This window comes from Vigna unguiculata, chromosome 9 (genome assembly GCF_037176805.1).
Source record: "Vigna unguiculata cultivar grain cowpea cultivar isolate G323 ecotype 2 chromosome 9, ASM3717680v1, whole genome shotgun sequence".
NCBI lineage: Eukaryota > Viridiplantae > Streptophyta > Magnoliopsida > Fabales > Fabaceae > Vigna > Vigna unguiculata.
This window is the reverse complement of record NC_140800.1, coordinates 17,309,109-17,322,029: the sequence shown is the minus strand read 5'-3', so window position 1 is coordinate 17,322,029 and position 12,921 is coordinate 17,309,109. Positions and strand designations below refer to the sequence as shown.

Sequence of the window (12,921 nt, the reverse complement as noted above, 5' to 3'; positions counted from 1 at the left end):
AAAATAAAAAAAACCTTGTTTTCAAGGATATTATTTATGCTTTCCTAATATAAATAAAATCGTGGTCATCTTTTCCCCTTCTAATTATATATTTATCATCCTCAACAATAAAAGAGTTAAATATATTTTTCATTATAAAAAATTGTGTTTCATCATTAAATTTTAAATTATAAAAAATTGGATTTGTTTTCCAATTGGTCACATTCATTAACAATAAGTTGTTAATTTTTTTATTAAATAAAGAACTAAAAATTGTACACTCTCTCCGAGCAGTACTTGCTTCTCTTCTGATTCCATCATCTCAAGACTCAAACTACCTTAATCAATTCTACAAAGTGGTAAGGGTGCACAAGTTTGATTTAGAGGACTATAAATAACCTTATAATAACAATAATAATGATAATATACAGATCAAAGTACTTGGTAGATGAAAATTGACAGAATTGGACTATGCAGCCAATTCTTTCCTATCCTTCTAATAAATCCAAAAGATGAAATGTTGAAAGAGTTGTTATCTTTGGGAGCAATTTGTAAAAGTCCAGAAATCTCAGTAAGTCACTGTCACTTATGTTGAGTGTCAAATTCTGTGATCCCCATCAGCTGTTGCCTGAATTTGAGAAGCATACTGAAGGTTCCAAAGGACATCCTCAATAGATGGTCGGTTCCATGACTCAGGAGATATGCATTTATTTGTTATGGAAATCACAACAAAAAGAGATTCTTTTGAGCAAGTAGCTTGCACAACGGGGTCCACAATCTCTTTCCATCCATCCTGACTATTGAAAGATGCCTGCAAAATGGAGTGTGCTAAATTACCTACCTTTAAAAAATTATATAAATTTTAGGGTTAAGTATGACACAAAGTTGAAATTCGTTCATGGCCACATTTTGATCCAAAACTTTAAAAATAAATGAATATAGTCCTTTTAACTCAATATGTGTCAAACATGTGTTTCTTGCTAGCATCTGAATTGTTTATATCATTTGACACGTTTTTACCTTGATGTTAGTTAGAAAACGCGTCTAACATATCAAAAAAATTTAATGTGATTAGATAAAAAGATTGTATCCATTCATTTTTAAAGTTTGAGCACTAAAATGTATCAAAGTTTTGGACAAAAACAAATTTCAATTTTGTGTTAAAGTTCAGAAACTAAAAACATATTTAACCCTAGATTTTACGAGGATGCTTCTGTATTGAAAGTGAATATTAGAAGAACTAATAATAGAAGATTTTATATTTTATATCATTAGAAATCTCTGTCTTAAGACTTGAACTGGTGCTACTTAAGATACTACTTGATGCTATCATTCTTGCAAATAATGGTAAAAGATCTTGGTGCATGTTTGGTTTAGTTTATCTTGAAGATATAAGCACTTATCAACTCGGTTGGTTGGAAAGTTTTGGAAAATAAGCAGTTATTTCTCAAGGTTTAATCGTTTCCAAGCATTTTGTGTAAGACTTGTAGTGAACATGTTTTTTGTGCATACCAATACATTCAACACAGCTGCTTCTCTTTTAGCTGATACTGAAGGTCCAACCAGTGCCTCCAGTAGTATGAATCCAAAGCTATAAACATCATCTTCTAACATTTTCATTTGCCTGAAAGAACATCATGACACAAACCTCAAAGAAGGATCCACCCAAAAAAAAAATATTATCTTTAATAATGAAATTCTTCTGCTAAATGTATGTTAAGTTATCCAATTTTTGTGTAGCAATAATGTTGGGAGAGAAAACATTGGATCTTGAAAGGATTATGAAAGAAAAGAAACAAAGGCATATGATATGTGGAAATTCTTACCACGAATTAGGACTTTCTCCATCTACCTACAAAATAGAAAAAAAAAAAAACATAAACAAGGTCTTGCAAGAAGAACACAAATAAAGTGAAAAACAAAAGAAAAAAAAGAGTGCAATCATACCCCACATGCATCAGCTTCTTCTGATATAATGGACAATCCATAGTCACTTAACTTTGCCATCCAATTCTCACTCAGCAAGATATTGTCACTCTTAAGTCGATTTTTGAAGAAACCAGGTATCATGCCAGTGTGTAGAAAGTGGACAGCCTTAGCAATGTTGATTAGCACTGATAATCTCTCTGACCAATTGAAAACCTTGCCAGAACTATCTCCTGAACATGCAATTTGTCACACTTAAATTTAGTTCTCAGTATAAACACCTTCACAAACTAGTTGGTGGGGACCAGGGATTTACTTTCAAATTTCTAATGCATATTATATTACAATTTGAGGGTCTGAATGCAAGTTGGAAAACAGATACTTTGAATAGATTATAAAGCTATTTTAATATTCCAAGATGCCATTATCCACTTAGCACAGCTACCACATGGTATTGACAGAAAACAAGAAAAGAAAGCCATAATATTAAACCCCATTTCCCATCAGAGATACACCACCACACTCTGCTACAATACAAGGAGGATATTTTCATATTTCTTGTAAACTTCTGCATTTACTTGTCAGAATAATGTCATTCATGTGAAAACCACTACTTTAATGTATAGTTAATGGCTCGTACTTTGATATTCAGACACTTTTTTTTTAATTAAGAAACGAAGTAATGTTCAGACATGGCAGGTGAAAATGCCATACTTCACAGAAGTTAGTTGTAGTACTGACTAATGAAAGAGTTTGATATTCACATAATATTTAAGACATGAAATGGTGGATTCAACATAATATTTGACTAATGTTCTGCTTTTAGACGCTTGTATGATAATGATACTAGTTTAAATGACTTCGGATTTTAGTAACTATTGATAAAGTGAAAGAAACAGTATACTCTTACCAGAGAGATAAGTTTGAAAAGTCCCATTTGGCACATATTCATAAATGAGAAAGACATTTGTCTCATTATTCTCTCCTACAACACCATCAATGCAGTGACCAAGAAGGGATACCAAATGAGGGTGACGGAGCTTTGCAAGCAAATCCAACCTCAGTTTGAAATTTCTAATTGAATACTTTTTTGACACAGGCAGGGACCTTATTACAATCTGTATCCCACTCTGCAATTTTCCTCTGTAAAGCTGCAAAAATTGGGGAGAATTTTTCATCAGTATCTCATCTGACAAAAAGAAAGATAGATCATTATAGATTAGTTGTTGTTCAAATATCAAAACCCAAATGCCACATTCAACAACTCAACTCTCAACAACTTAACTCTTGTTTTGAAAATAGGATATGATATGGACATTACCTTCCCATATATATTTTCACCCATAAAAGTAGAGTTATCAAAGTTATTTGTGGCTTCCTTTAGCTCTTCCAAAGAATATGACCTACATGTGGGAAGGTCCTCTCTGCCTAACTTTGCAGTTTCAGAAATATACCCTGAAAATAGTAACCCCAAAGGGAAAAATAAAATATGAAGTTAATGTACATAACCCACAAATTTTCATATATGCATAAGTGTATGTGTATCCATATTTTCATCTAAGGTTTTGAAAAACAGTTTTCATCCAATGTCAATGCAACAACAATTGCATCTACATCAGCTATATTTGTCTACACTGTCCTACAATATTCAGCATTCTGACCACAATTTAAAGCCTTGTTTTGGTCCATTTAAGAATGAAGAAAACGTACTTGCATTTGTGACAAGCTCAGAGGAGAACCCTGCCGCGTAGCTGCTATCTTGAACTGTTTTATGCAATAGGTGCTGCTCTGACACACCTCGAAGGAAGAACTTCTTACAAGTTATGACAATGATCATAGCCAAAACCACAGAGATTAAAAGAATTCCTAGAATGACACCAACAAAAATTCCAACTCTATATGATTTCTTCTTCACATGAGGTTCTGTGCAGTAGGATACTGCATGCTGCTTCTGCACGCTCCCAGATAAACAGTTTCCATCACTCTTAACAACTCTATTCTCTGATCTGGTGCTCAGTGAAGAAGGTAAGTCCCCCACTAACCTATTGTATGATATGTCAACATATCTAAGTTGGCTGCTACATCTTAAGTGACTTTGCAGTGGTCCATTCAACATGTTGGAAGCCAAATTCAAGTAACTGATGTTTGGGAAAGAGAAAAGTTCAGCAGGAGCAGTGCCAGTGAGTGCATTGAAGGAAACATCAAGCTTCTGAAGCCTGTTAAGTTGACCATAGTGCTTGGGAATTTCACCTGAGAAGGAATTTCTGCTGAGGAAAAGAGTAATCAACCCTTTTGGCATTGCTGGCAGGAAAGACTCTAATTTGTTTTCTCCTAAATCTAGCTGTTCCAAGCCACTCAAAGCACTGAAATCTTGCAGCATCCCTGATATTTGATTGCTTGACATGTCAATGTCTTTTAAAGAGGTGACACTAAGGATTGAAGGTGGAAATGGACCCTTCAACCTGTTATTCCTCAAACTGAGAACTGAGAGATTGCTTGATGAATTGAACAAGTTTGGGATGGTTCCATTGAAGAAGTTATCACCCAATCCAAGACTTTGAAGGTTCACCATTGTGCATATCTTAGGAGGGATTGATCCATAAAGATAATTGGAACTCAAATCCAGATGTTGAAGTGCATAGAGTCTGTGAATTCTATCAGGGAGTGGTCCCCACATACCCAAAGAGACAAGACTAAGCACTCTCAGGCTGGTTAACCTTGCCAGAGTAGCCACAAAAGAGTCCATGGAGAAGCTATCTGATAGTGTTTGATTTGGAATGGCAAACCCATCAAAATCTCTACCCTCCGTTGGTTTATCACCCAAGATGGAGAGCTCAGTGACAAAATTGTCCTTGCATGTGACATTCACTTTCCCAGAAGAAGAAACAGAGCAAAGATCTGTCCAACGATCTCTCCAAATTTCCAACTGTCTTGGGTACTCCAAGTGCTTTTTCAACTGAAGAAGAACTTGGGTCTGAGAGGACTGCAACTCAGCACTGCAACTACCCACAAAAAAGACACACCAAACTGAACAGAACAGCAAAACAAAGTCATGAAACCCCATGAGGAAAGTTCTAATCTTCTATTGACACTGCTTCAAGGAGCAAGGACCAACTTGCTCGTGTAAAGAATCCAATGGAAAACCTGTGTTAAACAAATTTAAAAGAAGTCCCGTTAAAATGATTGAAAACTTGAGACAAAAAACCACCCCATGAAAAGATAATGTTAACAATAAAACGAAGATGACTTGCACAGACATTATAATTGACCGATACCTCATACGAGCTTAAATATCTTTGACCATATGAATTGTTAAGCAGAGTTAGTTGTGCAAACATTAATGAACAGAATGTGGCAAGATAAGCTTTGGCTATGACTATGAATGAAGGAAAAGTAGTGTATGAGGGTAAAGAAAAAGAGCAACATTAATAACATCTGGGCAAAGCTTTCTCTTAAATAGGGGGAATCAGATGCAAATCAGTATTAAACAAGAGAAAGATCAAGCAGTGATCTTTGCTCAGAATCCGAGATACGAAAGTGGGGTACCTGAAGTTAATGCATTTACTGCTTCCACATGGTGCTCTTCCCACTGTGCTCTCTCCACCAAAGAGCAATAATGGGGGTGCCAGAGGAGAAGGGTAATACGAAACGATCTTCTGAGAGAAAAAGTAGGAGGAGGGAAAAGAAACTGTTCTGATGAGAAGAAACAAAGTACTAACTACATAATATGTTATTTCAGCTAAAGTTCAAACACAGACGACACATCCAACCAAGCTTTTTATGGTTTCTAATTCAACACTTTACAAATAAAGGATATTGGTGAAATTTGAGGATTTCTTGGGTAAGATGTTCTGGCCAATAAACATGGAACATCATAAGTTGTTATGTGTTAACAGCAGAAAACAAACAAATAAAACATGGTGTGATGGGCCATGTGATATACTATATGCACTTATGTAGTGGCTGTGGTATGTATGAATCTAACAAACTAGAGGTGCCATGCTATATTGGGGCCCACAATCATTGTAGAACTATGTCTACATCTGTAAGCTTCTTTGCCATTTTCTGATTTTTGCATTACTTGGGATTCAGGGAACTGCAAGAATCTGCACTGCACATTCAGATTTATTTGAGTTTTTAGTTGATGAAAACCTACATGGTAACGGACTTAGCATTTCATTAGTTGATATTCAATCAAATTATTATTGATGGTGAGTGTTGGCTTAGGTTTAATTAAGTTTTAAATTTATTACAAAATTTATGTACTTTTAATTGAGCTTTTATTATATTTTTCAGTTAAGTTTATATTCTTTAATATTATTGTTTTAATTGAGCTTTTATTATATTTTTCAGTTAGGTTCTTATCCTTTAATATTTTCGTTTAGGTTAAATTATCTTATTCACCGTGAAACATCTTAAATCGATTTTTTTTTATATATTTTAATTTTAATGGAATTAGGTGTTTTATGTTCTGACCGTACTACCAGCCTTTAACATGTAGAGAGGTATCAGTATTAATTCGTGATTTTATTTTTTTTTCAATTGTTTTAAAACAAAAAATTGTCATTCATTAAACTAAAATCATGCCTGCTACGTTGTGTCACGCCGATTATCATTGTTTTAATTTCAAATTATTCGTTATATTTTTATTTTGTTTAATTTTAATCTCGTAAGGCTCATTTATATTTTTGACTTAATGTTTAAGGGTTACCTCAATCAGTTGGAGGTTTAGGGCTGGCTCATGGAGTGTCCAAGCTCCTAAAGCAGCCTAACCCCCTCGTTTTTCTCACTTTGCAAAAACAATGCCTTACTTCAAGTTTTCTTTAAGGTCGTGGGTCCAAGTATTGTCTTGCCTTTGAGCTTTTATTTTGAATACAGTAGATCCCTTATGCTATTTTCAGGAGCAGATCATTTATATGGCAGGGAGGGGCCATAGCCCCCCAATATTTTTGAATTTTTTTTTAAAATTATATGTATATTTTTGAATTTTTTTTAAAATTATATGTATATTTTTTAATTTTTTTTAAATTATATTTATATTTTTGAAATTATTTTAAATTATATATATCTTTTAAATTTTTTTTATATAAAATTATATGTAGTATATTTTAGAAATTAATGAAAATTAAATTGTGTGACTTTTTATTTTTATTTTTATAAAACACAACCTTTAATCTTAACAAAGTTGGTCATCTAGTTTTTTTTAGTTTCAATTTTGGTTTAGATTTTTGAAAAAGTTGATGCAATTTGATTATTTTTATTAAATTTTTTGAAGCGAATCAAAAGATTTTTCATCAAAATTAACACTTTGATTATGTTAATTGGACCAACAAAACAAAACATTCTTATTAACTGTTTCAATTTTCAACAAATTGAGACTAAAAAAACATTAGACAACCAACTTCACATTTCTGGACAAATAAAGAAACAAAAAAAATCATTAAACCAAATATTTATTAATATATTTTTTATTTATTTCTCTTTGTCTTTCTAATTTTTCACAAATTGTATTCATCTCTCATTCTCATTTTTTTTTTGTTTTTGAAGAAAAAAAATTAGACACAAACTCTTTTTTTTTTCTGATTTCTCATTTGTTTTCTTTCTTTCTTTAAAAAAAAGTATAATTTTCTATCGTCTTACCTGATAATAAAATATTAGTTTAAGAGTTATTAACATGATTTTTTTATCTTACAAGCCTTTTGAAAATTCATTTTTTATGAATATATAAGAAAAAAATGTATTCTAATATTATTTTGAAAAAAAAAATTATATAGAAAAATAAAATAATAGATTTATTTATTTTTAAATGATTAAAGGGAAGCTATTTGTGAAGATGAAAACAGATACATTCCACCTTGTTCCTGCAGAGAACAAACAAGAGATTAGACACAAGCGTCACCTTACCATGTAGTCCGTTATCTCTTCAGTTAGCCTCTTCTCGGTCAATACGTGTCGGCTTGGACCCAGGAGGGGTTACCTGTAGAAGGGTCTCCGAAGCTCAAGTTAGTCAAAGCTCTCAGAGAGTCAAATCAGTGATTAATGAATGCGTACCTTTAATTACTGGGGTCCACGTGTATTTATAGAGCATTAAATGACGTTTGACCATTTCATGGGCTGGGTTTTGACTTGGGCTCTAGTTTGGGCCATGCATGGGCCTGGGCCCCAATCAGGCCCTTGAAACCTATTGAAGGCGGGACATCGATGTTAGCTAACGTTCTAGGCAAGTAGTCGGTCTCGACCGGCTACTTGCCTAGATGGCTTGTGCTGGTGGTGTCCGGGTACTAGATACTAGGTGGTTTCGATGTGTATACTGTTTACTTGGTTGAGTTTGGTTAGGTACGGTACACCAGTCCCCCAGCCTTGTCCGATATGGGTTGTCGGTCAAGGATGATATGTGTTGGTGAGCTAGCAGAACCGGCTAGGTGTGATACACCAGTCCCCCAGCCTTTAAGTGTGGTGAACAGTGTTAAGGCTTGGAATTTGCAAGTGTCAGAAGGTAGGTGAAAGGGCGTCAGGTGGTCACATCGTTAAAGTTTTGGCGCCGTCGTTTTTTTTTTTAGGTGTCATATCCTTCATAATGATGGTGTCGATTGGTCTGGGGTTTTATTTTGGCGGGAAGAGTTTTAGTCGTTTGGGATCGTGGACTATAAATATGGGTTTGAAAGCAGCTGAGGGTTTACTTGGTTCATTTGCGAGAGTTTCGAATTCAGAGATCTTGTGCGCATCATACTGTCCGACTAGTTCCCAAATTTAGCCGACATCTTCCCGTAAAAACGAAAACAGGTATGTCTAGTAGCGATAGCACATCGTTATCTGCGTCTAGTAGTAGTGAAAGTACTGAGTCGGATAGGAGTAGGGATGACCGGCTTGGCGGAGAGGGTATGAGTTCTGGAGTTGGTACAAGCGGAATGCCGATGGAGGTGGTGAGGGAAGTTCGAGAAGATCCTCCTGAGGAGCTGGAGGAGAGTAACTGGCCGGCCAAGGGCGGCTATGGATGGGTCGCTGCTGATGTTCGTGACCAGTCATCATTGTTTAGGTGGTCTCGCCTGTTAAACTCTTGGCTAAACTGTACACCCGTCATGTCTAGGGGATCAGCGGAGATATCGTTTCGCTGGAGAGGGTGAGCACCATCGACCAGGTATGCCACGGGCAGGAAGGGGCTACTGAGAAGTTCTTTTATATGTATATGTGCCATTTTTCTCAGCTTCACATACGACTACCCTTTGACGACTTCACTATGGGCGTGCTGCGGGCGTTGAATGTGGTGCCTACTCAGCTACACCCTAATAGTTGGGCTTACTTACAGGCCTTCCGCATTCTGTGCGAGTCTTTGTACTTGGAGCCTTCCCCCTATGCATTCTTGTATTTTTATTATACCAGACCCCGAAGGCCGACTACTTGGCTTTCTTTAATCAATCGTCCTAGCATCAGCAGGTTGGATGCATTCTCCCAATCTTTCAAGCACTTCAAAGACGGGTACTTTAAGGTCGTAGTGAAGGAGGGAGGTGAGCCGTACTTTCTGAATGCGGATGGGAGTGCCAAGTTTCCTTTTAGCTGGACCAACAATCCTTGTCGTTATAAAGATATGGGAGTGGAGGAGTTGTCGGCTGGTGACAAGGAGGTGGTGGGGATATTGTTGAGATTTGTGGATAAGTTGCCCACTAAGGGCCTAGTTAGGGTTTATAATTCGGTGCATCCGATAATAGATATTGAAGGTATTTATTTATTACTTAAACTGTGTTAATGATGCTAAGTTGTTTTGATCCGAGTTGTGATATGTTATTGCAGGGCATATGGCGCAATCTGGTAAGAAGAATTTGGCGCTCTTTCAATCACTGAGGAAGGAGATGGCCGCCAAGGCCAAGGAGGCTGGGAAAGCTGATGTTCCAAATTTGCAGGAATCGGTTGTGGAAGTACATGTGCACGGCAGAACGAAGAGGAGAGCTGAGCTCCCGCCTCGACCTGGGAAGGGTAAAGACGTGAAGAAGATAAGGGCGGCTATCCTTGGGTCGGCTAGTGGGGCGGGATCGGCTAGCGGGGAGAGGTTGCCGGAGGCCGGGCTAATTGAGTTGCCGGAGATATCCGTGAGGAAGGACATCTCGATCAACCTTCCAGACACTGTTGTGAACTCTATTGATAACATGGAGGTTGATCATATCGTGAGAACAATGGTGGAGTTTGGAAGCAAGGCTTTAGTCTTGGGTCGACGTGTAGGGTCCCTTTACAGAAGGGAAGTGAAGGAGGTGGGGGAGTTGCAGGGTAAGGTGGACAAGATTGCGGAGGAGAAGGCGGCGCTAGAGAAGGAGAAGGAAGGGTGGGAAGCTGAGAGGAAGAGGCTGGCGTCATGGAGAGCGCGTTGTTTAGATTCTGAGGAGAAACTGAACAAGCGTATAGGGGAGCTGGAAGAAGATTATGAAGATTTGAAGGACAAGTACGACGGGGCTGTTGGGGAGTTGGATGATTTGAAGAACAGCGTTATCCAAGAGCATATAAATGGTTTCGAGAAGGGGTTGCGGCAGGCGGCCTTCTTCTATAAGGATGTGGATGCCCTGGATTCAAGATTCGATGTGGATAAAGATGTGGTTGGCGGAAAGTTGGTAAGGGAGGATGAAGAGGGTGGGGAAGAGGTTGGGAACGAGGCGGCCGAGGAAGAGAAGGATGCGGACGCGACCGTGGAGGGTGATGACAACAAAGCAGCATAGGACCTTTAATGTTTATAATTTGAAAGCTGGAATTATGTCTGTAATAATTCGTATACTGTTTGTTTTTTAAAATGATGAATGTTGTGTATGCTGTTTTATTGGATGCCGATAACTTGTGTGATAGTGGTGCATTATTGGTATGGTATAATTATGAGCGAGTGTTTTGATGTATGTGATGTTTTGTAAATTCGATTTTTATTGAGGGTGTTCGACCCAGGCCGCTTACTTGTGGTAAGGGTGGGGAACTTAAACAAATTAACCACGAGTAAAGGGTGTTTGACCCAGGCCGCTTACTTGTGGTAAGGGTGGGGAATTTAAACGAATTAACCACGAGTAAAGGGTGTTCGACCTAGGCCGCTTACTTGTGGTAAGGGTGGGGAACTTAAACGAACTAACCACGAGTAAAGGGTGTTCGACCCAGGCCGCTTACTTGTGGTAAGGGTGGGGAATTTAAACGAATTAACCACGAGTAAAGGGTGTTCGACCCAGGCCGCTTACTTGTGGTAAGGGTGGGGAATTTAAACGAATTAACCATGAGTAAAGGGTGTTCGACCCAGGCCGCTTACTTGTGGTAAGGGTGGGATCTTAAACGAATTAACCACGAGTAAAGGGTGTTCGACCCAGGCCGCTTACTTGTGGTAAGGGTGGGGAACTTAAACGAACTAACCACGAGTAAAGGGTGTTCGACCCAGGCCGCTTACTTGTGGTAAGGGTGGGGATCTTAAACGAATTAACCACGAGTAAAGGGTGTTCGACCCAGGCCGCTTACTTGTGGTAAGGGTGGGGAACTTAAACGAACTAACCACGAGTAAAGGGTGTTCGACCCAGGCCGCTTACTTGTGGTAAGGGTGGGGAACTTAAACGAATTAACCACGAGTAAAGGGTGTTCGACCCAGGCCGCTTACTTGTGGTAAGGGTGGGGAACTTAAACGAATTAACCACGAGTAAAGGGTGTTCGACCCAGGCCGCTTACTTGTGGTAAGGGTGGGGAACTTAAACGAATTAACCACGAGTAAAGGCTGTTCGACCCAGGCCGCTTACTTGTGGTAAGGGTGGGGAACTTAAACGAATTAACCACGAGTAAAGTAGTATAGAGTCATAAAGTAGGGAACCACTCATTTTATTTATTCAAATAGGGGTGCCTCGTTAAAACCTCCTTGGTCAAAACCCTCCTTAGGGACAAAAGACCAAGTGAGGAAAAAGAGTACACCCGTGGTTATAAGTATTGATCCGCTTATGATGCATGTTCAACTGAAGTAGAACTTGAGGTGGGATACATTCCATGTGTTGGGGATTTCTTCCCCAGATAGTTGTTCTAGGCGATAAGCCCCACCTCCTGCGTCTTCTCGTATGCGGTATGGGCCATCCCAATTGGCGGAGAACTTGCCATCCTTCTTTCTAGCACTGCTGGCCATTCTCCATAGTAGGTCTCCTATGACAAACGATCGTGGGTGCAGGTTTGCGTTATATTTCCTGGCAGCTCGTTGTTTGGCGGCGAGATTGCGTATTTGGGCTTTTTCTCTGAGTTCGGGAAGGAGGTTGAGATGTAAGGCCATGTTTTGGTGGTTGTGAGTTGGGTCGTACAGTTGTCGGCGCAGGGATGGTTCGCCAATTTCTACTGGTATCATGGCGTCTGCGCCGTAGACCAGGCTGAAAGGGGATTCATTTGTTGACGATTGAGGGGTGCATCTGTAGGCCCATAGCACTTCAATTAATTCTTCTGGCCATCGGCCTTTAGCGGTATCCAATCTTTTACGCAGCTCCACGAGGATAACTTTGTTTGCCGCTTCCGCTTGCCCATTGGTCTGTGGGTGTTCTACAGAACTTGTGATGTGTTTGATGCCTAAGCCGGTGTAGAATTTTGCTAACTCCTTGTCAATAAATTGTCGGCCGTTATCTGTTATGATGGTATGCGGTACACCATATCTGCATATGACGTCCTTCCACACAAACTGCTGGACTTGCTGGGCCGTGATAGTGGTCAATGGCTTGGCTTCAATCCATTTGGTAAAGTAGTCAACGGCTACGATTAGGAACTTAACTTGTCCTTTGCCGGGTGTGAAGGGGCCTAGGATGTCCATTCCCCATTTAGCGAATGGCCAGGGGGACAATATGTGGTGTAGATGTTCTTGTTTTTGATGTATAAGGTTGTCGTGCTTCTGGCATGGTTTGCATTTCTTGACGTAGTCTTGGCAGTCCGCCTCTATTGTGGGCCAGAAGTACCCGGCTCTGAGAATTCTTGTGGCCATGGTGCGTGCGCCTGAATGATAACCACAAATTCCTTCGTGTAGTTCCTTAATGACGTACTGGGCTT

The 12,921-nt window shown here is 38.7% G+C and overlaps 1 protein-coding gene across 2 annotated transcripts; it reads right to left on the bottom strand.

The window, feature by feature from the left end:
• Positions 1-353: 353 nt before the first annotated feature.
• LOC114196055 (putative inactive leucine-rich repeat receptor-like protein kinase At3g03770) lies at positions 354-5,807 on the bottom strand. Of its 2 annotated transcripts, none has more exons than XM_028086551.2 (8): positions 5,452-5,807; positions 3,616-5,049; positions 3,227-3,360; positions 2,816-3,056; positions 1,927-2,138; positions 1,806-1,831; positions 1,492-1,603; positions 354-790 (listed from the first exon to the last, which is right to left on the bottom strand). In XM_028086551.2, the coding sequence occupies exons 2-8, from the start codon at positions 4,967-4,969 to the stop codon at positions 578-580; spliced, it is 2,292 nt and encodes a 763-aa protein (XP_027942352.2). In that variant the 5' UTR covers positions 4,970-5,049; positions 5,452-5,807; the 3' UTR covers positions 354-577. The 2 variants fall into 2 exon arrangements, with proteins under 2 accessions (XP_027942352.2, XP_027942353.2); XM_028086552.2 differs by lacking the exon at positions 5,452-5,807 and adding an exon at positions 5,181-5,330.
• Positions 5,808-12,921: the final 7,114 nt, after the last annotated feature.